Source organism: Astyanax mexicanus, chromosome 13 (genome assembly GCF_023375975.1).
Source record: "Astyanax mexicanus isolate ESR-SI-001 chromosome 13, AstMex3_surface, whole genome shotgun sequence".
Classification (NCBI taxonomy): Eukaryota; Metazoa; Chordata; class Actinopteri; order Characiformes; family Acestrorhamphidae; genus Astyanax; species Astyanax mexicanus.
In genome coordinates this window covers 46,041,835-46,068,140 of record NC_064420.1, presented here as the reverse complement: position 1 = coordinate 46,068,140, position 26,306 = coordinate 46,041,835, and the positions used below count along the sequence as shown (strand labels likewise).

The 26,306-nt window shown below is 38.6% G+C and overlaps 1 protein-coding gene across 1 annotated transcript; it reads right to left on the bottom strand.

Annotated features, from left to right (window-relative positions):
- Positions 1-1,148: 1,148 nt before the first annotated feature.
- On the bottom strand, positions 1,149-9,953 carry LOC103035055 (SAM pointed domain-containing Ets transcription factor-like). Its single transcript, XM_049463163.1, has 5 exons — positions 9,534-9,953; positions 6,222-6,419; positions 4,344-4,394; positions 4,112-4,246; positions 1,149-2,524 (listed from the first exon to the last, which is right to left on the bottom strand). Exons 1-5 carry the CDS (start codon positions 9,943-9,945, stop codon positions 2,346-2,348), a joined length of 975 nt encoding a protein of 324 aa, XP_049319120.1. The 5' UTR covers positions 9,946-9,953; the 3' UTR covers positions 1,149-2,345.
- Positions 9,954-26,306: the final 16,353 nt, after the last annotated feature.

Here is a 26,306-nt window from a genome sequence, read left to right as displayed (position 1 = left end):
AGAAAAAAGGCGGGAAATGAAAACAAAGGAAAAGCAACATAGCATAGAAATAGAAAAAACTTGCTGTGAGCAGTCTTTTTATTTTTTTCTTATTTTCTTGTAAGATCCCTTTCATTTCTTTTAAGATCTCTTTGATTCTTTTAAGATATCTTTAATTTCATGCAGGATCTTTTTGATTTCTTTGACTCTTTTAAGATCTCTTTGATTTCTTTTTTATTTCAAGAAAGATCTTTTTGATATTTGTTTATTTTAAAGACTCATTTTTATTCCTTGGCTTTTAACCCAACTTAAGACTTTGTTCTTGTTTTATTTACTAATTAATTAATTTTTTATTTTTTTTTATTTATTTTTATTTATTTTATTTCTGTTTTTATTTTATTTTGTTTTTACTTTTACTTTACTTAGTTCTTAGATTTATCTGAAACTTTTTATTGATACCTATATTTTAATTTGTCATTGTTTCTAGTATTTTGTTTCTTATCTTATAATGTGCTATGTACAGCACTTTGTTGCAGCTGTTGTTGTTTTTAAAGTGCTCTATAAATAAAGTTGAGTTGAGTTGAGTTGAGAGTTAAGATCGTTTTGGTTTCTTTTCAAATCTTTTTGATTTCATGTAAGATCTTTTTAATTCTTTTAAGATCTCTTTGATTTCTTGTAAGATCTTTTTGATTTCTTGTAAGATCTCTTTTATTCTTTTAAGATCTCTTTGATTTCTTGTAAGATTTTTTGTTTGTTTTTTTTAAGATCTCTTTGATTTTCTTTTAAGATCTATTTGATTTCTTGTAAGATCTCATTGATCTCTTGTAAGATCTCTTTGATTTTTTTGGTAAGATCTTCTTATTTTATTTTAACATCTCTTTGATTTGCCTGCCCTCTGTTACAAATCTCCCCTCTATAAAGGTGTGGAAAAGGTATGCTGCTTGCCATGGCCTTATATACCAGTTCCAACAGGTGTGCCTGGTTTGCACTGATCACCGCTTGGAACTCTGGGATTTGTAGTTCCTTTGGGTGACAGTGCATTTTTGTCTTCGCCCCCTGCTGGCAGCTAGAAGCACAGGCTGAACCCTTACAGCAATAAGACATTTTTAGTAGATAAAATCTCCTAAAACAAGTAAAGGAACAGTAGAAATAAGTTATTAATAATCATAGTATTGCTTTAATAATCTCAAAAAGCGAATTAATAATTAGACATTTAAGCTACATTTAGATGATTTTATTGCCAAGATACAATGTTTTGCAGTGTATGAATCAGTGCTCCTGTGCTTGTAGATTAGTTTCTTAGGCTATCCTTGTAAAAGAAAAGTGCATTTAAGTATATTTTTTTAAAGTATACTTAACATGGAAAAGTCCATAATTTTAGCATTAAAATTCATACACAATTAAATACATACTAAATGTACTATTTTAGAACAACTTGAGAACTGAAAGTACATTTCAATTGTATGAGCGCAGAGTGGTCCACTATGATCGGGAGATTGAGGGTTTGAATCCAGGTCAGGCAGCTTGCCATCAGCTGGTGGAGCCCTGAGAGAGCACAGTTGGCCTGGGTGAGTAGAGGGCGTCTGTGAGCTGATGTATCGAAACCGAATTGCTGCACTTTTTTTGGCAATATTTTATGCCAAGACATATATACAGTATTTTCTATCAACATAATGTTTAATTTAAAGCATATTGCATAAGATTACATTATTTGGAAATACAGAGAAAGTGTATTTAATGTGCATTTTTTTAAAGCACAATGAATTGAAAATGTACTTTTAGTATTCTTTCCCTAATTTTACGTAGCACCTTTCCTAACGTTTTAAATTTAGCTCCTTCAACCACAGACGCAGCTCCTCTTCTATGGAAAGTGGTGGATCTACGTACTGTAAGTATGCTGTAAATAGCTGTAAACAATGTAAAATAGGCTGTTAGAATGTTGAATTAGCATAGCTAGCTACTTATTGATGAGTGTCTGCAATAGTAGCTACTATTTGTAAGGCACTTACAAGTCAAACACAAATGCAGAAGAAATGGACTCTTAAAAGTGGGTCAAGCCTTCATTCTCTGAGAATTCTCTTTGTTCTCTCTGAGTCTTTTCTTTGTTTTTTTGTGTGTTTTTAGTCCTTTTTTGTTATTAATTCACAAAATGTTCATTGATCAGTCACTGCTAATGTTCATGGTTGCCATAATCAGTGTGTTGAGGGTCTCAGGACCACTTAGGGTGGCTGGATGAAGATTAAAATCAAGTCAAAGTCCATTGATTCTTCACCAGCCATTGAAACAACACTAAGTCTTTGGTTTCTGGTTTCATTTTTTTTTGTTTTATCTTTGATCCCGTCCACCAATCAGCTTCTCAGGTTGTCTCAAACTGGATGAACGAACTGGTAGACGAGTCGCTGAGAGACGTCCGGCTTCTTGATGATGCCCTTCTTGTAGTACTGGCGGATGGAGCGGCTCAGCTTGTCGTAGTTCATGGCCGGGCGGTTTTTCCTGATCCCCCACAGTTTGGCCACGTGAGCCGAGTCCTCGATTTTAAAGATCCCTGCAAAGTAAGAAGAGCAACACAATCTAAGCTCCAGGCTAATGAATAATAAAGCTGTCACTCATGTTTGCTTCCAGTGCGTGCCAAAACAGGCCAGATCAGGTGTCTCTACATCTGCCAGGACTTCTCTGGAGAAGATCCTAATAGCTTTTTTATTTGCCTGTAGATGAGATGATCATTTCCTGATAAATAATGATACAACTAATTCCAGTTTAGCCACTGCTTAAAGTGAAACTAAAAAAGGTGTCAGTACTTTATTTATTTTTCAAGTAATTAATCATGTTTATTTGAAATGTGAGCAGAGTTGATAGCTTGCTAATAGAGAATGTAAATATATGATATGTAAATATAATGATATTGTACACCCTGTGCAAGGCATTCAATTATTATTACTTATGGGGACTATATCTTTTCTTGTCTTTTCTTTTTTCTCTCTCTTTCTTCTCTCTTTCCTCCTTTCTTACTTATGCATTTTGTACATTTATATATAAATATTTTTTTGCATGTCTTATCATGTTCCCATTTATAGCCAAAAAAAAAAGGATTCCAAGTAGGTCCCCATTACTTTTCTCCCATCACCCAAGTTCCCAAAACCCAAGCTACACATGAAGGATCTCACAAACAGACACAGACAAACATTACCAGAGGTACACAGACAGGATCGACAAAGATTAACACTACAAAATATATATATACACGCAAATATATATTACAATACACAATAAGCTGTTTCGACCATCTAAGCTGTCTGTCAGACTAGATAAACAAGAAACCTGGACTATGCTATTATATAGAATCTTATTGCCTTTAGTGATGACAAATCCAGGTTCTTGGATCTGGCAACAGTGGGGTTTCTCACTTGTCAGATAGCAAAATAAAGGCAATAAGATTCTGATCACTGATCACTTAAATCCTGCCTTTGCTTTGAAGCAACACACAAACTGCAGGTGTGACGATGTGTAAAGCCATCACTTACTGCAGTCATTACATTACATTACATTTGGCAGACGCTTTTGTCCAAAGCGACTTACAATAGTCAAGTACAAAAGTAATAGAAGTTAAAGGTAAAAACATTTTTTAGATAGGGCTTAAAGGAGGTCGAAGGGAAATAAGGGGATAGAGAAATGAAGGAGGGGAAGAAGGAAATGGGGTTAGAAAAGGTTAGTTTGTTGTTAGGGGTGTTAGGAGAGTAAAGCTCTTTGAAGAGCTCTGTCTTCAGGAGTTTATTAAAGATAGTGAGAGATTCTCCTGATCTGGTAGTAGAAGGTAGTTAGTTAGAGGTGTTAGGAGAGTAAAGCTCTTTGAAGAGCTCTGTCTTCAGGAGTTTATTAAAGATAGTGAGAGATTCTCCTGATCTGGTAGTAGAAGGTAGTTTGTTCCACCATTGGGGAACTCTGTATGAGAACAGTCTGGATTGCTTTGTGTGACAGTCAGTCACCCCTAGTAGTGATACGAGGCACTCTAACAGCATAGTCACTGATATGTGCAGAATATCTTATGGTATGGAGTTGCAACTGACATATACACTAGTTCAGAGCACATATGTGGCCTAGTTGACCATAAAAGAGGTCTTCTACAGAAGCTCACCTTTCTCTTTGTTGAGCCAGCGGATGGAGCGTCCGTAGTTGTGAGGTTTGAGGAGCAGCTCCCGGAGGAACTGCCACAGGTGGATGGGTTGACCAGTGCAGGAGGAGTCGGCTTCAGTACACACCTCATCTGCTCCTGAACACAAAACACACCAGTACAGTACAGGTCAGTCTTCTGAGTCACATGTTTCTTTCCATCTCAAAACTGGGGGTGGAGCTGAGAAGAACCTTACCAAGAAATGTGTGGTTGCTCTCAGAAGAACATCGCTCTTTCATCCAGGCAGCTAAAGGGAAAGAAAAAAGACCAGAATGAGTCATATTAATATTTATATTTATTGATAGCAGTTTCTGCTCTTTATCAACAATAATGATACACACTAAGAAAAATAAGTACAGATTTGTACTTAAAAGAGTACAAAGCTTGTCGCTGGGGCTGTACCTTATATTGAGGTATAAAAAAGTACCTTTCAGTGGGAGTCCTTTTTTGTACCCATGGTTTTTGTTCCAATAAAGATTATAAAGATTATAAAAATTATAAACATTATCATCAACTAAATATGGCTCAAAAACTTGATGATCCAAAATTGTCTGGCTTTCAAATAAAACAATTTTATAATTAAAATATATATTGTTTATTAGTACAGTGATACAGAATACTGAATGTACCTTTTGGCTGGATAAATGGTACAAATTTGTACTTATTGCTGTTAGAAATTACTTTGTACTTCAGAGGGAACAAATCTGACCCCGTAAAGACCAATATTGTACCTTTGAGGGTACAATTATGAAGAGTGTAACTTTGAGTACAAAAAAGTACTCATATCGTACCTCTGTTTTTTAAAAGTGTATAAGTTGATATAAAAATGATCAGTGCACTTTATAATCCGGTGCGCATTATGTGTGAATTCTACCAGTCGGATATTAAGAAGCAGTAAAGCCACTTCCGTAGCATTAGCGCTAGCTCTTTTGCTGTTTAGAGGTGTCTATTATCAGCCTGTAGGCTGCTGCTAACCCTGGCTAGCACTGCTGGAGCAGCATTAGCATTAGCCACAAGCTGCAGCGCTAGCTCTTTTGCTTTTAAGAGGTGAGTATTATCAGACTTTAGTCTGTGCGTTAACTGTTTTAAAACAATGTGGGATAAACCGCTATTATCCCCCTGGCTTACCAGAACACTCAGCTTCCTCAGTGTAGTTATACTGAGACAAATTTATAAGAGTAAAGTTTAAATAAAATTATGAACTCAGAAGACATATTTTTATGGTTCTTTATTTCTCCATGTTTTGTAATGTATACATAGGAAAAATTGGCTATACAAAGACAATATAAATATATTTGTATTTGAAAAACTTAACAAAAAAACTGTTTTGCCAAAATGTATTCATTTTGACTATTTGTAATAGGGATGATTTAGATTAAGATTAGTTTAGGTATATAGATTAGTAATATTTAGATATATTAGATATATTTAGATTAATTTAGTTTTATATATTAATCATATATAGTTTACTTCCTACAATTATTCTTTTTCATTTTTTTAATCTTACATTTATAATTCTTTTCTGTTTGTCTTTTTTATTGACAGATTAGATTTTTAACAATCCCTGATTATCAGTAAATTTTGCATTTTATTTGTCTGGAGGAAGAGTGGAGAGACACACAGTCCAAACTGCTTGAGGTCTAGTGTGAAGTTTCCACCAATCAGTGATGGTTTCCCAAAAAATCTTACACAACTTTTATGGGGATGCAGATTTCATTTCCCAGCAGGACTTGGACACAAGTACCAATAGTACCAAAAGTACCAATAGGTCTTATATAATAGTCTAGTTTTCTGAGACACTGATTTTAAAATAAAATAAATGCTTAAAATAGATCAATCTGTGTGTGTTCTCAACTTCTCAATATTATTCTAATAATAACTTCTCAATATTATTCTAATATTTTGAGACGCACTAGTAGATCTGAAGCAGTTCTTCACTACAGTTACTTTTGATTTCCTAAAGGTACTCTGCTCGGAGAATAGAGAACATCTTCAAGATGTAGGATGATCTTAATTGAAAATTATATCAAGACTGATGTCAAATAAAATAAAGCTTTGATTAGTTTCTAATTACCTGATTTCCAAATGTCCAGGTGTGCGTGCAGCACATCTCCGCACTGTGAGGCTCTCTGTCTGAAATCGTCTTCACTCATCATGCACAGCTCACTGCCGCTCAGGTCCTGGAAGGCCCGGCCCACCGGCGGGAGTCTGTACAGGTGTTCAGTCCAGAGCAGCCACTTCTGAACCTGGCCTGAGGTCCACTCTGCAGGGTCTGGAGAACATTAAATACAAAGATCAGTTAATATAAAACTTGTAGGAGCACTAGAAATGCAGAATTGTACCTGGTTTAAAGTCAATTTCCAAAATTAAAACATCCAGAAAGCCAGTTTTTGAGAAAATGGCAGTTAAGAAGAGACATTTGCTGAAGGTGAGGTCAAACATCTCCTCATGCCTGTGATTGACAGCAGCTCGGGGCCATGCTTTGTAACATAATCCTACGTCTGTATTTTACTCTGTATGTGACAGTCTTGTTTGTGGAATCATCTGATAACACAACAGACAATTTGTCAGACAATAAGAAACAAGACTTGATTGATTATACTTTTTCAACCCCATCGATTAATCCAGGTGTGTAGATTAGCTGATGTTTATGTATATGTACAGTTATAGCATGTCTCACTGCATCGGAATTATCAGATTACAAAGGTTCCAAGCCAGATTATAAGTTAAGTTGAGTTGAGTTTGGAGTCTAAGTCCATTTTCATTTCTTTGGTTTGTTTGGTATCTTGTGTTTTAGCCTTAGTCTTAACCCTTGTGTGGTGTTCATATTTTTGTTACTCGTTTACTTTGTTACTTGTATTTAATTCAGCCAAATTAAGCAATTCTACATTAAAATGCTTTACACATGCTCGCTTCACCTAAATTGCAAACAATATAAACAGCTTACATGGTTAATATTTGCCCTTTACCTTTCTTATGTTACATTTCTTTCAAAAAGTGCTACTCTTTTTTTTATTAGTTTTTTAATCATTTTTTAGTATCATTTGATGAAAAATGAAAACGGGTCCCACAGACCCGAACACCACACAAGGGTTAATCCCTAGAGTTTGAGTCTGTGTCAAATCTTGGGTCTCCAAGTCAAGGACTCTCCAAGTGTGAGTATAGGGTCTAAATCTGATTTTAGTCTCAAATGCACAAATTAATCTTTCTCCACGAGTCTCTTAGTATGCATCCAAATCAAATCTCAAATCTCTAATGTGCAAATCTAAGACAAGTCAAGGATTCTTGACATACTTAGACGTAAGTGTCTAGTGTGTAAGTATCAGTTAGTTTTCTACATTCTTGTTCTGAGACCAATCTCAAGTTTCTAGGCTAAGTCTGGTTTCCAAGTCTTATATCTTTGGGTTTTTAAAGTCACTTTAAGTCAATTCTTGAGTCTTCAAACCAAGGATTGTTGAGTCCCTGATATCTTGATTGATAGTCTGAGTCAAGTCTTGAGTTTCTGGGGTGTCTAAGTCAAATTTATTAAATTTATTGATTCAAGTCGTGTACCTCTAGGTTTTCCCCCAGAGTCAAATCTCAAAACTCTTCGGTAAGGTCTTGAGTTTCCAAATCAACGATTCTCTAAGAAACAGTCTCAAGTTCAATTTGCAAACCTTAGACAAAACATGGATTCTTCAAATGTGACTCTCAAGAGTTGAGTCTCAAAATTCTAGGTAGGTTTAAGTCAAGTCTTATGTCTCTAGAGACTGATTTGGCTCCCACATATAAATGTCAAGGAGTTGAGTCTTGAGTCTCTTGGTTTTTAGTTTGACACAACTTAATCTCAAGTTTCTAGGGTGTGAGTCTGAGTCAAGTCTTAATTGTCTTGTGTGTGAATCTCTAGATTCTTGGTCTCAAGTTTTCAGGGTGTGAGTCTGGTTTATGTGTGTAAATCTGAGTCATCTCAATTTTTTGGGTTTTCAGTCAAGCCAATTCTTGAGTCTCCTTGTCAAACATTCTGAAAATGTGAGTCGGAGTTGAGTCCCAGATCTCCTGCTTGATAGTCTGAGTCCAGTCTTGAGTTTCTGGGGTGTCTGAGTCATTTTTCTTGAGTTAAATCTCAAATTCTTCAGTAAGGTCTTGAGTTTCCAAATCAACGGTTATCTAAGAAACAGCCAAGTCTCAAGTTTAATGTGCAAACCTTAGAAAAGTCATGGATTCTCCAAATGTGACTCTTAAGTGTTGAGTTTTAAAATTCTAGGTAAGCTTAAATTAAGTCTTGAGTCTCTAGAGCCTGATTTGGCTTCCACATATAAATGTCAAGGAGTTGAGTCTTAAGTCTCTAGGATTTTAGTTTGAGTCAAGTCTCAAGTCTCTAGGGTGAGTTTAAATCATCTCTTCAATGTATAGTATGTGAGTCTCTAGATTCTAGTTGATTTTCTATTGATATTTGGTCCAGTCTTAAGTTTCTGGGATTTGAGTCTGGTTTCCAGTGTATATGTGTGAGTCTGAGTCAAGTCTCAAATCTTTGGGTTTTTGGTCAAGTCAGTTCTTGAATATCCAAGTCAAATATTCTGCAAATGTAAGTCTGAGTTGTCTAGAGTCCCTGGATTTTGGGTAAAGTTCCAGTCTTGGATCTGTTGGTTTTAAGTTTGAGTCTCAAGACACCAGGGTGCTAATTTGAAGGTTTGAGTTTCTTAGGTATGGGTCTTAGTTGAGTTTCTAATATAGTCAAGTTGATTTTCTGTGGTGTTATCCTGAGTAAAGTCTAGAGTTTTTGAGGTCTCTAAGTCAAGGAATCTCCAAATGAGAGTCAAGTCTTGAGTATTTAGGGGCAAGTCGACTTCAGCTGAGTCCAGTCTAGGAACTACGTTGAGTCTGGAGTTGTACAGTTTTAGTTTGAGTTTCTACAGTGTGGGTCTGACTCAAGTCTTGAGTGTCTTGGTATTTAGTGTGTATTGTCTTGATTCTCTGGGTTGTGAGTCTGACATGAGTCTTATATCTCATAGTTGACTTTCTGTGGTATTACCCTGAGTAAAGTCTAGAATTTTAGAGGTCTCTAAGTCAAGGAATCTCCAAATGAAAGTCAAGTCTTGAGTATTTAGAGGCAAGTCAACTACAGTGTTTAGGTATTTAGTTTGAGTTGTCTTGATTCTCTGGGTTGTAAGTCTGAGACTCAAATCTCTGAGTTGAATGTTTTTGTGGTGTTATCCTGAGTCAAGTCTAGAGTTTTAAAGGTCTCAAGTCAACGATTCTCCAAGTATGAATCTGACTCCAGTCTTCAGTCTTTATGGGGCAGGTTAACCTCAGCTAATTACCCAAATAAAATGACAAACACACAGTCAACATATCAATAGTCAACTGTTTGTGGTCTACAGAACATTTTCCTGGATGCATCTCCAACCTGGCGTGATGTTGAGCAGTTTGCAGGCTGTCTCGATATCCTTCAGCACCTCCTCCAACACTAGAGTCTGCACCTGCTCCAAACACCTGTCCTCCACCTCCACCTGCCCGTTCATCCCTGGACACAGACCCCGCCCCGGACTGTCAATCACCGGGCACTGTCCCGCGTCCTTGCAGTGGGTCATCTGCTCGTCCCTGGTCAGAGGCGTGGGCGCCTCCGTCTTCCTCACGAGCCAGGCCGTGTCCTCGGCCAGCAGCATGTCGAAGCGCGACAGGTACTCGGGCATGCTGGGAAAGCTGGGGAAGAACTTGGCATGTTCCTCAGCAGGCCAGGGTGATACATGGCTGTGGGGGAATCTGGGGAATTCCATGTAGAGGTGATGCCTCAGGGCTTCAGGATCAGGGCTGCTCATTACTGTCTTCTTTCCTAATATTAGAAAAGCAAAAAATTAATCATATCGCTTAAATTATGCTGAAAGCTGTATGATTATCCTGATTCATGTAATTATGGTTGATTTGATTCAATTTTAATGTAAGGAAAACAGTATTAAATTGGCTTAAATTGGATGAATACACAATTAATGTTTGTTTAGGGTCTTAAATATGTAGAGTACTGTGCAAAAGTTTTAGGCACCAAAGCAAATTAAATTAATCCATTTATCTCAGCAACATCTCAGGTGTTTTTATCTAAAAAAGCACCACAATTTTAACTAGGTTAATGCTATATCCTGTGAGCCGAGCTGAAGAACAAAGTGTAGAGATTCCAGATTTCTCCTGGATGATTTCTCTCAGCCAGCATGTGTATGTTATTATGTTCGGTTCCGTCAGCAGCTCACCTGATTTACCACATTTACCAGTAATTTACCAAACCAGGTGTTGATTAATCTGATGAGAACTAGAAATAAATCACTCTATTAAACTCAGATGAGGAGGAGAGATTAGGAGATGTTTTAAGGAAACATAAGGCTTTTTGTAAATTTGCTGTTTGTATTTATTGTAATGCTGTTATAGTGTTTTACTGAGCTAATGAACACTTACTACACAGATAAGAAGCTTTTTCTTCTTTACTGAAATTCCCACAGGTGCCTAAAACATTTGCACAATACTGTATGCAGTATTTTTTCCTTTGGTTGGAGTATCTGTTTCTAAACTGTTCTACTGTGCTACTTTAAAGCATTGATGAGGTTAGCGTTAGTGATGTCAGGATGTTGCATTACAAATCTGCATCAGCAATGGATGCAACCTAAAGAAAAGTGGCTAAATGCATTGATTTAAGACGGTGCACACAAACACAAAACTTCAGGTACAGTATATAATGCATATAATAGATATATATATGTGTGTGTACAATATATATAGTTTGTTTAATCATTATTACAGTTATGTTAAAGTCTAAGAATTGACAAGAATAAAAAATAAATACTATTAATACAAAAGGAAGCTTAACTCTAAGAGCTGCAACAACTGTCTCTGATATTTCCTTGTCTTCTGATTATAATAAAGGTAGGTAAGCACTCAATCAAACAAAAAGACAAAGACCGTTTGGGAGTGTATTGTTTTGGGTCATCAATCATGCCTGTCACCTGCAGCAAAAACACAAAGCTATGTCTTTAAAAACAACTTGGTTTTGTACCAAATGCTAAAATTATGCTGGAGAAGCCTTAGAAGAAAAGAAAAGTGATTTTTTTTTTTTTTTTTTTGCAAATTAAATAATTATCCACACATTTCCACTTGTTATGGTCAGTCCACTGCTGGTGGTAATGCTGTATTTCTTCTATGGTGCATTCCTGGTACACGAGTGACATTCGCCTCCCAGCCCTGGGGTATTGGGATCAAGTCCCTATCTGGGTGCAGTTTCCATGTTTGTCTAATGTATACATGTTTATACAGAGATAAGGTATATTGGATACTCCAAATTCAGTCCTGGTGTGTGTGTGTGTATATATATAAGTATGTATGTGTAAAAATGTGTGTGTGACTGTATGCCCAGATACGAATTAGTGCTGGATAAACTCCTCAGTGCCCAATGTAGTCCTCCAGTCGGATGGTTGTTTCCGGTTAAGAGTACGCTGTGTGCAATTGGCTGCCGCTTTTCAATGGTGTGTGTGGGTGGATAAGTGCTGAATATAAATGAGTTTTCTTCTGAATATAATTAAGAGGAAGATGGATGATCACAAGCCTTTAAACCAAGCTGAACTGCTTGAATTATTGCATTAAGGCATAAAGTTATCCATAAGCAGTGTGTAAGACTGGTGGAGGAGAACATGATGCCAAGATGCATACAAAAAAACTGTGATTAAAAACCAGGGTTATTCCACCAAATACTGATTTCTGAACTCTTAAAACTTGAATATGAATATGAACTTGTTTTATTTGCATTATTTGAGGTCTGAAAGCTCTGTATCTTTTTTGTTATTTCAGCCATTTTTCATTTTCTGCAAATAAATGCTCTAAATGACAATATTTTAATTTGGAATTTGGGAGAAATGTTGTCTGTAGTTTATAGAATAAAACAACAATGTTCATTTTAATCAAACATAAACCTATAAATAGCAAAATTAGAGAAACTGATTCAGAAACTAAAGTGGGTTCTTAATTTTTTCCAGAGCTGAATGTTCAGTATATTTAGTCATTTAGAGCATTTATTTGCTGAAAATGAGAAATGGCTAAAATAACAAAAAAAACAAAGCGTCCATCTGCACCCAGTATCACTATATCACTATACTTTGATACTTTACTTTATTTTTCCACTACAGTGCTCTTCTCTACTAGACTGGAATAATGGATCATTACACAACCAAACAAACAAAAAAAAAACAGTGTATTGTGGTCAGACCCATCATTATTCCAAATTATTGGGAACATTTTGAGCTTCAGACCAAAGACAATCTGGACTATTCAGAATGTATTCGGCAATAAGTCCAAAAGCCAGGGTCTGTCACAGACTCAGTAGCTACATTCTCTTTTAGAAAATGAAGAGTAATGGGATGGAGTGCTACAGACTAGTAGCTCTCCAGCCCAGAGGGTTGTTGAACCCAATTGCAGAACAGTTGATCTCAAAGCAGGTAAACCCAAGAAGAAAGAAATAAAATAAATAAATAAATAAATGAACACAACACTCCTCACGTGGCATCGAACCCGTGTCGTCAGGGTCGCGATCCAATACACTAGCGCTGCCCCGGCTAGTGAATTGCGACACGACCAGGAAAAAAAATGCCCTTAAAAGGAGATAGGGAGCCAAAGATAGGTGGAAAAACGAGAACAGGCGGAAACTAAAGTCACGCCGAGCGCGACAGAGAGAGAGAGATGGGGAGGATTGTAAACAAAAGCTCACCAGAGAAGCATTTTATTATTTATTTATTTTTTCATTATCGTCCATTATTGTTCAAACAACCTCACGGATTAGATGTTTCATGCTTATTTTACGCCTATTGCCGAACCCTGCTTTAAAGGAACGTCTATGCATTTTTTTTAACAAGACAACGCAAAACTACAAGCTGCTCATTCCGGATCTGTCCCCAATTAAGAGGAAAAATGGGACAAATAGGATAAACGAACTAAAATATCTAAAACTCGTTATTGCTCGGTTTCCACAGTGCAAAACATCTTTTATCATCTTTTAGATGTGATAAAGTGACAAAATAAACAAGCTTCAGCAGCTCGAGATCAACTGTCCTTTACGTCCGGAGTCGATGGATGTCCTCATGCGTGCGTACACACACATACAGTGGCCTGAAAGGTAAACCGTCCACTTACGCATGAAATTTCCCTCTCTGTGTTTGCCGTCAGCTGAACAGGCTTAGAGGAGCCTTTGATACGCTGAAACAGTCAATAAATAATAGGAAAGAGTTATCGGCGCAAACACCAGCAACCGCGAGGGAAAGACGGCGGGCCGAGTCCGCGGTTAAGCCCGGCTCAGGGGTGATGGCTTCTTCTGGCGTAGGGTTGCAGGGTAAAGTGTTTGTAGTTGAAGGTGTGACTGTTTGAGTGTTTGGCAGTGGAGAGAATTACCATTCATCAATAGATGTAATCATTTCTCTCGTGGGAAATGACTGCCCTTTTCACGCTGCTATTAGAGACCTTTTAAAGGGCAGTTTATTATGTGCTTTTCCACAGATCTGAGATCACCATTGAGAAAATTCAAGGAAAATTTCTGATTCTTGAACTTTGCACTTTGACCAATGTCCTGTTTCAGACGTCCATTGGGTGTATTGGGCTCCTAGAACAATGTTTAAGACCCCTGGGAAGCTAATTTACAAATTCTGGCTTCCTTGTCAAAAAATTAATAAATGTCTGCTGAATTTCACCAGTATTGTATTGAAAACTAACATACACATCAGACAAGTGCTAAATCAACTCGCACAGAGTTTACCATCATTACCATCACTGATCATCAGTAAATTTTACATTTCATTTGTAAATCAAGGGAGCAGAGTCTGGAGGAAGAGTGGAGAGCAGAGGCGGTCTTTGCATAGAGGCATTGCTAGGCAACTGCCTTGGGCCCCTCCCACTGCAGCCCACTGTAGGGGCCCCATACTTAGCTGCAAACTTCCCATAGGCCTACAGCTGGTAATTGGGGCCCTTTGGACAGTAATTCACAGATAGTGAGTTCATAAATGGTGATTCTTGTATGTTTAAAATGGAAACAAAGACAACACAATAAGTTACAAAGAAATACAGATTCCGTCCACACCCCCTCTCTTTCCAGTTAAAATGGAATATTCCATCCATGCCATGTGGTCATGCCGGTGAACTGCGAACGCGCTGCTTGTAAAAGAGACGGAATTAAGGTGAAATTAAGTGTACAAGTGGGATGTGAGCGAAAAAAGAAAAAAGAAGGAAGAGGCTAAACTAAAAACAGATGCTCTTCCAAAACTGATAAGCTTTTTTAGTGTGTCAGCACCACCGGACCGAATGTTTTGGTGGAGGAGGAGGATGAAGAGGTGCCATATCCTCATTTATGACCCACGCCCACTTTTTTGTTTTTCCAGAAACATGCACTGACCTTCTTTAGGTCTCCTTCACCTAAAACTTTAGCAGGGATTGTATGGAAAAATATCAAATCAGGTTTATAACTTAAATTAATTAGAGTCAGGGATGAAAAATAAATATAATATGCCTAATTGGCATATTATTATATTATTTATTATTATTCTATTATTATTAAGATATTATTATTTATATCTAGGTTACAGCTTGTCTTTGTTTTTTCTACATGTCTGTATTAATTTTAAACATTTCATGTTATTCAGGCAAATAGAATAAGCCTGCTCGTTGTGCGTCGGGAAACTTGCTCATTGTCAACCAGTGTTGGGCACCTTAAAAAGTAATCAGTTATATTTACTAGTTACTAACGGAGTTACCCCACTATAAATGTAACTAGTAAAAGTAATTGACTTACTTTAAATTATGTAAATTCTATTATTTTTATTAGAAAAATAACAAATGAAAATAAACCCAAAATGTTGACAAAAATATAATCTAACGAATTTCAAAACATAGAAACGAAAAACGTTAAAATGGTATTAATATAACATAATATAATATAACAGCTGCATCAAACAGTTTAGCGTCAGTCACAAGGAAAGCGCGCGGCATTGCATTTAAAAAAAATAAAAAATAAATAAGGTCCTATCAAGTGAAGTAAAATATATGGTAGTAAAAAATATTAAATTCACATATTTATTAATATTTAAACAAGAGAAATCAGGCAAAATGCGCCGCGCCGCACTGCGCTGCCTGCGCGCTCTCTCTCTCTCTCGCTCTCTCTCTCTCTCTCTCTTCCGCAGCGCGGACCTGAATTCAGCGCGAGGCTAGAAATAATTTGAAAACTCAGTTTAGTTTAATAAATTGAGTGAGGACCTGTAAAGTTAATCAAATATTGTCAATATAAAGTATAGGTAGAGGTTTTGGGGAGCTGTTTCAATTATTTGAAACTGAAACTGATATTTTTCTGCGCACTATAGATAGCTTTTGATTGTGTTTTAAATGAGTTTTTATTTTATATTAATTATTTTTTATTCATTTGAAATATTTTTAGTATTTTATCGATCAATATTTTTTTTTATTGATGGGCCCCCAAGCTAAATTCGCCTTGAGCCCCCAAATTGCTAAGTACGCCACTGGTGGACAGACACACAGTCCAAACTGCTCGAGGTCTAGTGTGAAGTTTCCACCAATCAGTGATGGTTTGGAGAGTCATGTCTGTCATCTGCTGGTGTTGATCCACTGTGTTTTATTATCAAGTCACAAAATCTTACAGCACTTCATGCTTCTTCCCTCTGCTACTGACAACTTATATGGAGATGTGGATTTCATTTTCCAGCAGGACTTGGCACACTGCCCACACTGCAGCAGATGACATGTCTCTCCAAACCATCACTGATCATCAGTAAATGTTACATTTCATTTGTAAATCAAGGGACCAGAGTCTGGAGGAAGAGCGGAGAGACACACAGTCCAAACTGTCCCTGATGAAAAAAAGAGTATATTTAAATTATGCTGAATTATGTCTGTAATTAAGTTATGTTATTTTGGAACAACAAATTTGTGCTTAATTACATTAGTTTGTAATTAAAATGATATAAATCCTCACTAAATTTATACTGAGTATACTAGTCACATGTTATTTTTGACACTATTTAATACAATTTAAATATATTTGAGAAAAAGCGTGATTAAAGTGAGATTAGAAGTGTTATTAAAGCACAGATTTAATTTAACATTAATTTTGAGGAGTGAATATAAACTGGTTAAAAAAAAGCAGGATAACCAATTGCTGCATTAAAAGCTGTTAGGTACGTTCTTTTCTAAACTTTTTTTAAAATAAAGTTTAATCAGCACAGATTAATTAGTATAAGCAAAACACAAAATGAATGTTTTGCTGTAAAATTTCACTGAAGTTCAGTTTTATTGCAGAAATATCAGCTATTAGGACACATCTACTAAAAGTATAGTTTTACCATAAAAAGCACAGCTTTATAAAATAATAGTAAGTATATATTTTTATTTTATTAAAATACCACAGCCAACTAAAATATACTATTTTTAAAACTACATTTAAATACTGCTTTATTAGGTAGAAATGTAAGTATAAGGAGTAAATGTATGTTATGTAATTATTCTGCATATAGTTCACATATAGTACACTTTCCACAAGTTTCCACCAATCAGTGATGGTTTGGAGAGACGTGTCATCTGCTGGTGTTGATCCACTGTGTTTTATTATCAAGTCTAAAGTCAGTGCAGTTTTGTTTTCCCACAAACTCTTACACCTGACAACTTTTATGAAGATGCGGATTTCATTTTCCAGCAGGATTTTTGGCTTTTTTTTGGCTGTAAGCCATAATTATCAACAATAAAAGAAATAAACGCTTAAAATAGATCACTCTCTGTGTTTAATACATCTGTATAATATATGAGTTTCACATTTTTTAACTGAATTACTGAAATAAAGTAACTTTTCAATGATAATCTAATTTTTATATATATATATATATATATATATATATATATATATATATATATATATAAATGGTTTCCAGGGGCTTTAAAAGCAGGTGTTTGCAGGTGCACTCTACTGTCGAAGTAGAAACGATTGGGATCCACAGCTTCAGAAACCAGAAACGTTTTCCTGGCTGGCATTTCCTTGTGAATGTGATAGTAATCTATGTGTGTGTGTGTGTGTGTGTGTGTGTGTGTGTGTGTGTGTGGTCCTTCTCTGTCTGTGAAAGCTTTAATACTGGTCTTATTTGCGCTGGATCGAGCCACATCAGCAGATTAAAGCGCTAATCCTCCCCTACTGTTTGCTGTGGATGTTTTTCACGCCACTTTACTGTTTTCCTTCCGTGATGATAAGGAGTGATTTGAGTTCCACCGCACAGGAAAATTTGCATAAGCTTCACACTTCAGTGATCGAGAGAAGACAGTCACAATGCAGGTCTACAGGAGAACATGAAGGATATATAAAAGCATGGGGACACCTGTTCTCCAGCTACACAGAACGTTAAAAGGATGTTTAGTAATATTTTCAAAAGCTTCCAGGAACATTAAGCTGAAATAACTTTCTAGGAACTTTCTAAGAAAACATGTGGTGCAATAACAGGTTAATAGATTGCATCATAAAGTTATTACAACAAATTTGATGAATACCAACATTATGTACACATTAAAAGTGACTAAAACTACTGTCAAAAGAAGAAGCTTCTACCTGATCTACAAACAGGGCTGTAAGGGTTTGATTGCAGTCAGATAACAAGACAAGATAACAGTGTCAGCGAGGTCAGGATGTTCATCCCAGAAGTATTCTATAAATATATAATTATACTATTCTAAAGTCAGTACTTCTCTACAGAAACTAGATAAGCTGTAAGTGTGAATTTGCACATATGTGTCAGCAATTGGAGCCACTTAATGTAGTTGAATGCATGTATTAAAAAAGGGTGTTCACAAACATTGGGACACATAGTATATACTGTATCATTGCTATCCAATGATCCAATGAAAAACATGCATCACCAAAATGATGACTTTACATGGCAAGGCAAAAATATCCATAACATCATTACAGCATTTCTATTGGTCCTTTCATCCAGAATTATGTATACAGCATACAGAGCACAAAAATGGAGATATGCAGTAAAGCTATATAGGATTGTATATATAGTATAGTAGCTCTATATATATGGCGCTAAAAATAATTAAGAGACCACTTCAGTTTCAGAATCAGTTTCTCAGATTTTTACTGAGAAAAATGATCAAAAAATGAACTCAAATAATGCAAAAAAAACAAGTTAATATTCATAACGTTAGAGATAGAGTTCAGAAATCAATATTTGGTGGAATAACCCTGGTGGTTTTTAATCACAGTTTTATGCATCTTGGGATCATGTTCTCCTCCACCAGTCTTACACACTGCTTTTGGATAACTTTATGCTGCTTTACTCCTGGTGCAAAAATTCAAGCAGTTCAGTTTGGTGGTTTGATGGCTTGTGATCATCCAACTTCCTCTTGATTATATTCCAGACGTTTTCAGTTTGGTAAAATCAAAGAAACTAAAATAATTTTAAGTGGTCTCTTATTTTTTCCAGTGCTGTATATAAATATATACAGCTTGGTAGAAACAAAATCAATATATATATATATATATATATATATATTGTTTGTTACATTGTTTAAACATTTCATGATGAAAATAAAAAATAATAAAAATTATACATGCTGAAAAAAGTGTCTAAATAAACAAAATCGACATTTTGGAGGTTTTCAGAATACTTTGATGTATATGTATTATTCGCTTTTATCTAAATTTTATTAAATGTTAATTTATCACTAAATGGCAATACCATTTATTAAATAATGTACTTCAAAATTACAGTAATACAGAATAATATATATATAATAATATATATATATAGAGCTACAGCTGCATATTTGTGATCATATATCCAGAAAAAAAAAAATTAACATTAAAAATATATATTTTTTTTAATACAAACTTTCAATACTTTTTTCTTTACATGGTTCTATTAAAATTCTGTTGTATTATTCCATCCAGTTCTATTCCATTACATTACTATGACACATTCTCATTATATTAAATCATATAAAATTCTGACCCTGATTCTTAAGGAACTGGTAGAGCGAGTTTATGTTTCTAACTGTAATCATTGTTTGGTAGTGTTGGGTTTAGATCAGTATCTGAAGCGTGTCAGTGCTGCAGTGAGGATGAGCTGGATACTCACTCACAGGTCCTGCTGCTGCTGTGGAGGAGAGATCTGGTGGATTCTGGAGAGTTGTGGAGGATTGATTCTGCAGCACTGGGAGTACACAGCCTGGTCCAGCTCTGTCACCTGAAGCTCCTGAGCTGCAGGGTCTTTAGACTGGCCGTCATCTGAGCAGGGGCTGAAGCTGAGGAGCTGTAGGAGGGTCTGGATCTGGATCTGGAGCTGCTGGAGGATCTGCTGCTGGGGGAATGACTTTAAGAAGCTACTGAGGAGGCTTGTCAAGCAGTCAGCCCTGAGGCAGGAGCTATCTGCATATGGAATGTTTAAGTGTGTGTAGGTGTGTGTAGGTGTGCGTGTGTTTGTGTGTGTGTGTAGATGGGGGTGTAGCAGGAGTGTGTCAGAGTCAACGTAAAACCTACTGTTACTCCTTTAAAAAAAGCTTCATCAGGAAATAATTAGGAAATACTTTTTTTTTTAAAGTTTTGTAAACTGAATGATGAATGATGAATAAATAAGAATTACCAAAATAAAACAAACCAAATAATAAAAGAGTAGATTTTCATATATATATATATATATATATATATATATATATATATATATATATATATATATATATATATATATATATATATATAAATGGTCCTAGATCAGGCAAGTTAGGGCTATTATTAAAATGTTTTTACACTGATAAAAATAAAGATGCCTATCTAAGAAACAGATGCTATTTATAGGTTTATGTTTGAGTAAAATGAACATTATTGTTTTATTCTATAAACTACAGACAACATTTCCCCCAAATTCCAAATAAAAATAGTGTCATTTAGAGCATTTATTTGCAGAAAATAAGAAATAACAAAAAAAAAAAAAGATGCAGAGCTTTCAGATCTCAAATAATGCAAAGAAAACAAGTTCATATTCATAAAGTTTTAAGAGTTCGGAAATCAATATTTGGTGGAATAACCCTGGTTTTTAACCCCAGTTTTTTTCATGCATCTTGGCATCATGTGTCATGTCTGGTGCTGAAAGCACGTCTGTGTCTCCCACATCCAGCTCTATCTGCGATTCTCACAGTAACAACTACAATACCCAGAACGCACCACTCCATGACACAACACACACTCCCGATCACATGTCACGTCACATGACGCCACCAGGAAGCCCCGAGTACTGATTACTCAGAGTATTTAAGGACCATGCTCACGCTCACACCTCGCCGAGTATCTGTTTGGTAATTCCTACAATACAAAGCGTTTCTCTTGCCCTTGCTATTTTCCGTGTATGATCCTGTTTTTGTTTTCTACCGACTTTGATTTTTGCCTGCTCCCTTGTGTTGGATTACCGTGTATGACCTGGACTGTTTATTGTACTTTGGATTTTTGCCTAACCTGTGATACTGCCTTCCCGTGTATGAACTCTGGACTGTCCTCCGTTTATGGTATGGTTTCTCTACACTGTGCATTTTTGGTATTGACCCTGTTTCTGTTGACTACCCCTGTTTACTCTATAACTTTAATAAAAGTTATTTTATTGTATCTGCACCAGTCTCCTTCCTGTCTGGCCCTGACAAGATACTCGGCCGTAATGACAGAGACTGCGGATACAGAGTCTATTAAGTCTGGTTTGGCTAACCAGGGTCGGCTTTTAGGTCAGCACCAGCAAACGCTCGCTGGTGTGACCCAAGCTGTTGACGAGCTAGCACGCCACCAGGTTAACCAACAGCAGCAGCTAGCCGAGATTATGAGTCACCTCCGGGGTTTGTCCACCCAGAACCCTAGCCCAGTGGTTAGTCCTGTAGCCAGCCCTAACAAAACCACTACTCCCTTTTTCGCTGTGTGTAAACCCGAAGTCTATGACGGAAACACTGAGAAATGTAATGGGTTTCTGCTCCAGTGCTCCGTGTTTTTTAGCAACTCACCTCCTGCTTCTGATAAAGCTAAAATCGGGTTTATAATTTCTCGACTGTCTGGCAAGGCTTTGGACTGGGCTACAGCTATTTGGGAGAACATTTCTGAATCCAGCTACGACACTTTTTTGTCTATTTTTCGCAGCGTTTTTGATCATACACGCTATGGGCAATCTAGTGGAGAGCTTCTGATTACCTTGAAGCAAGGTAAACTATCTGTGGCAGCCTTTGCTCTGGAGTTCCGTACGTTAGCTGCTAGCAGCGGTTGGAACGACCCTGCTCTCATCTCCATGTTTCGACACGGACTTAACCCTGAGATTCAAAGAGAACTTGCATGCAAGGACGACTCACTCACCCTGGATCAGCTGATCGCTCTGTCTATCCGTCTGGATCAGCTCCTTTCCCGTAAGCCCAAAGCTGTTAGCCACACTCCTGCGGTTCGCCCTGCACTACTCCAGTCCGGGAATCCAGTTCCGGAATTTGCGCCTGCACCCAGCCCTGAGCCCATGGACATCACACGATCCAGACTATCCGTCGCTGAGAGGCAGCGTCGCATACGCCTTCACCTGTGCCTCTATTGTGGTGGTCCAGATCATCTAAGGGCTAACTGTGAACTCCGGCCCAATTCTGCTCAAGCGTCTGCTCTGGGACAGCGCGTGGAGAGTACTCCACGCGCTAACGTGGTATGTACCCCTGTTTCTAAACTTAAAGAAAAATGTTTCGTGTTGCCTGTTATTATTACCACTCCAACGGATGTTTTTTGTGTCTCAGCGCTTGTAGATTCTGGGTCGGAGGGGAACTTTATCAGCCTGGATTTGGTGGAGGAGCACGCCATACCCACGAAAGTTCTCTCCAAGTCGATCTCCATCCATGCCATCGATGGAGAGACTGTACACTCCAAACCTGTGACCCTGCAGACTCTTCCTCTCACCCTTCAAGCCAGCGCTCTACATGTGGAACAGCTCTCTCTCTATGTGCTCCCACGCACAGAACATCCACTGGTTTTGGGAGCGCCATGGTTAAAGACACACGACCCCGTCATTTCATGGAGCCTGGGAGACATCACTGCCTGGTCTCCTTTCTGTCGTGAGAACTGTTTATCTTTAATTTCACTCTCTTTGCAATCTACCTCTGTCGAAAGCCCTAATTCTGTAGATACCCCTGATATTCCCTCCGAGTACTATGATTTTTCTGATGTGTTTAGTAAAGCTAAAGCTACTGAGTTACCTCCGCATCGCCCCTATGATTGCTCTATTGATTTAATAGAGGGTTCTGTACTGCCCAAAGCTCGTGTGTACCCATTGTCTCGTGATGAGGAGAAGGCTATGGAAGAGTATGTTAGTGAAGCTCTTGCGCAGGGTTTCATTCGCCCATCCAAATCCCCAGTTGGTTCAGGTTTCTTCTTCGTGAAGAAGAAGGATGGGGGTTTGAGACCCTGCATAGATTACAGAGGCTTAAACGACATTACTAAAAAGTTCGCTTACCCGCTCCCGTTAATCCCAGCAGCTCTCGAACAGTTACGTAATGCCGTGTACTTCACCAAACTCGATCTCCGTAGCGCTTATAATCTCATTCGCATCAGGGAAGGTGACGAATGGAAAACGGCGTTTTCCACCACCAACGGCCACTATGAATACCTGGTCATGAGCTACGGTCTCGCTAACGCCCCAGCTATATTCCAGTCGTTTATGAATGACATATTTCGCGATCTCATTAATCACTCTGTTGTCCTTTTTATAGACGATATCCTTATCTATTCACCAGATCTCCCCACACACATTCAGCATGTCCGCCAAGTTCTCCAACGCCTGAGAGAACATAGTCTGTTTGCCAAAGCCGAGAAATGTGAGTTCCACACTCAAAGGGTCACATTTCTCGGCTACGTTATCAGTTCCTCCGGTGTCCTTATGGACGATGAGAAAGTAACTGCCGTTACTAATTGGCCAGTGCCCCAGACCATTAAAGAACTCCAGCGATTCCTTGGCTTCGCTAATTTTTATAGGCGGTTCATCCGTAACTTTAGCTCCATTGCTGCGCCCCTGACTGCTCTCACTAAGGGGGCTGCTAAAATCCTGAAGTGGTCAACCGAAGCAGATCGCGCTTTCAGTGAGCTGAAAGCTGCGTTCACTTCAGCCCCTGTACTTAGGCACCCTAATCCCGAGTTTCCCTTCGTAGTGGAAGTGGACGCTTCCGAATCGGGTGTTGGCGCGGTTCTCTCTCAGCGTAGTGGGTCGCCACCCAAATTGTTTCCTGTAGCCTTCTTCTCACGCAAGCTTTCCCCTGCGGAGCGTAACTATGGGATAGGGGATAGGGAACTTCTTGCTGTGAAATTAGCTCTAGAAGAATGGCGTCACTGGCTGGAGGGGTCCGTTCATCCGTTCACTGTGTATACTGATCACAAGAATTTGGAATACCTCCGCACGGCTAAACGACTTAATCCGAGACAAGCACGTTGGTCTCTTTTTTTCTCTAGATTTAACTTCTCGATCTCGTTCCGTCCGGGAAACCGTAATACTAAAGCTGATGCGCTGTCCAGGGTTTACAGCACTGTGGACAGCGCATCCCAGCCCCAGGAGGCTGAACGCATTCTTCCTCCCTCTGTTCAGATCGCAACCATTCAATGGGAGTTAGACGATCAGATTCGCCAAAGTAACGCTAATCAGCCCAATTCTGAGGACTGTCCTCAGGGTAAAACGTTCGTACCCGTTCAGTTTCGAGACAGGCTCATCACCTGGGCCCATTCCGCTTTAACCTCTGGTCATCCTGGTGTCACACGCACGTTACAATTACTCTCTGCCCGTTACTGGTGGGATTCTATGCGTGCTGATGTTCACTCTTTCGTTACCTCCTGCTCTGTCTGTGCGCAATGTAAAACGCCTAAAACCCTTCCAGCCGGTAAGCTACTACCTCTCCCTGTACCTGAGAGACCTTGGTCGCATATAGCGGTTGATTTTGTTACTGATCTGCCTGTATCTGAGGGTTATACTACAGTTCTCACTATTGTTGATCGTTTCTCTAGAGGGGTTAAATTTATTCCATTCCCAGCTCTGCCTACTGCCTTCCAAACTGCTCAAGCTATTTATATGCATGTATTTAGACACTTTGGTATCCCCGAAGATATTTTGTCTGACCGTGGTCCTCAATTTACTTCTCGTGTGTGGAAGGCATTTTTTGAACATCTCGGTGTACATGTCAGTCTCACTTCTGGGTTCCACCCTACATGTAACGGTCAATGTGAGAGGGTTAATCAGGAACTCGGGAAATTCCTCCGCACATACTGCTTCAAACATCCCACTGATTGGTCACAATACCTCGTCTGGGCTGAAATAGCACAAAACTCCCTAGTTAACACTACCTCTGGCCTCACCCCCTTTCAGTGTGTTCTGGGTTTTCAGCCTCCTCTAGCTCCTTGGACAGCGGTGTCCACTGATGTGCCGGCTGTGGATGAATGGATGAAGCGCAGTGAGCAGGTGTGGGAAGACACGCATCGTAAAGTCTCTGAGGTACTGCGCGTGTACAAGGAGCGTGCTGACAAGCACCGTGGTGACAACCCAGACTACCAACCAGGAGATCGGGTGTGGCTCTCTACCCGGGACTTTAGGTTTGAGGGTAGTTGTAGAAAGCTCCTGCCTAAGTTTATTGGTCCTCTTAAGATTTTGTCACGTATTAATGAAGTTACTTACAAGGTGGAGTTACCCCCTCAGTATCGTGTTAATAATTCTTTCCATGTATCTCTCCTCAAGCCTATGGTCCCGGGTCCGCTCGCTGACGCTGCACCGGCTGATGTTCCACCCGCGGCTGTGGAGGGGGAGGGGTCGTCCACGTATTCTGTCCGGGAGGTGCTGGATTCACGCAGACGTGGGGGTGTACTCCAATACCTTATCGATTGGGAGGGGTATGGTCCGGAGGAGCGTTGTTGGGTGGCTGCCAAAGACGTGCTGGACCCTGCCTTGCTCGTGGAGTTTCATGCTCGTTTTCCTGGTAAGCCTGCTCCTAGGCCCCGTGGACGTCCCAAGCGTCCTCCGACCTCCTCTGCTCCAACTCGTCGGGTTTCTCGCTCTGGTGAGCCCCGTCTGTCTGGCACCTCCGCTCCGACACCTGCACCTCCCGCCGGTACTCCCTGTCCGCCGGGTGGTCGTCGCCGGGGTCGGCCCCGTTCTGCCTCCGCTCCGGTCCCTCAGGGGGAGGGTACTGTCATGTCTGGTGCTGAAAGCACGTCTGTGTCTCCCACATCCAGCTCTATCTGCGATTCTCACAGTAACAACTACAATACCCAGAACGCACCACTCCATGACACAACACACACTCCCGATCACATGTCACGTCACATGACGCCACCAGGAAGCCCCGAGTACTGATTACTCAGAGTATTTAAGGACCATGCTCACACTCACACCTCGCCGAGTATCTGTTTGGTAATTCCTACAATACAAAGCGTTTCTCTTGCCCTTGCTATTTTCCGTGTATGATCCTGTTTTTGTTTTCTACCGACTTTGATTTTTGCCTGCTCCCTTGTGTTGGATTACCGTGTATGACCTGGACTGTTTATTGTACTTTGGATTTTTGCCTAACCTGTGATACTGCCTTCCCGTGTATGAACTCTGGACTGTCCTCCGTTTATGGTATGGTTTCTCTACACTGTGCATTTTTGGTATTGACCCTGTTTCTGTTGACTACCCCTGTTTACTCTATAACTTTAATAAAAGTTATTTTATTGTATCTGCACCAGTCTCCTTCCTGTCTGGCCCTGACATCATGTTCTCCTCCACCAGTCTTACACACTGCTTTTGGATAACTTTATGCTGCTTTACTCCAGGTGCAAAAATTCAAGAAGTTCAGTTTGGTTTGATGGTTTGTGATCATCCATCTTCCTCTTGATTATATTCCAGAGGTTTTCAGTTTGGTAAAATCAAAGAAACTCATCATTTTTAAGTGGTATCTTCATTTCTTTTCAGTGCTATATATATGGAATTATTTAGTAAACAAAAAGAGTTAAACAAACCAGAATATGTTTTATATTTTAGTTGTTTCAAAGAAGAGGTATACAAGAGTTGGTATACAATGACTAGCCCTATTTGAGTAATGTTCTGATACATATGATGGTAATAATTACTCACTACTACCTTTAACCCTTGTGTGGTGT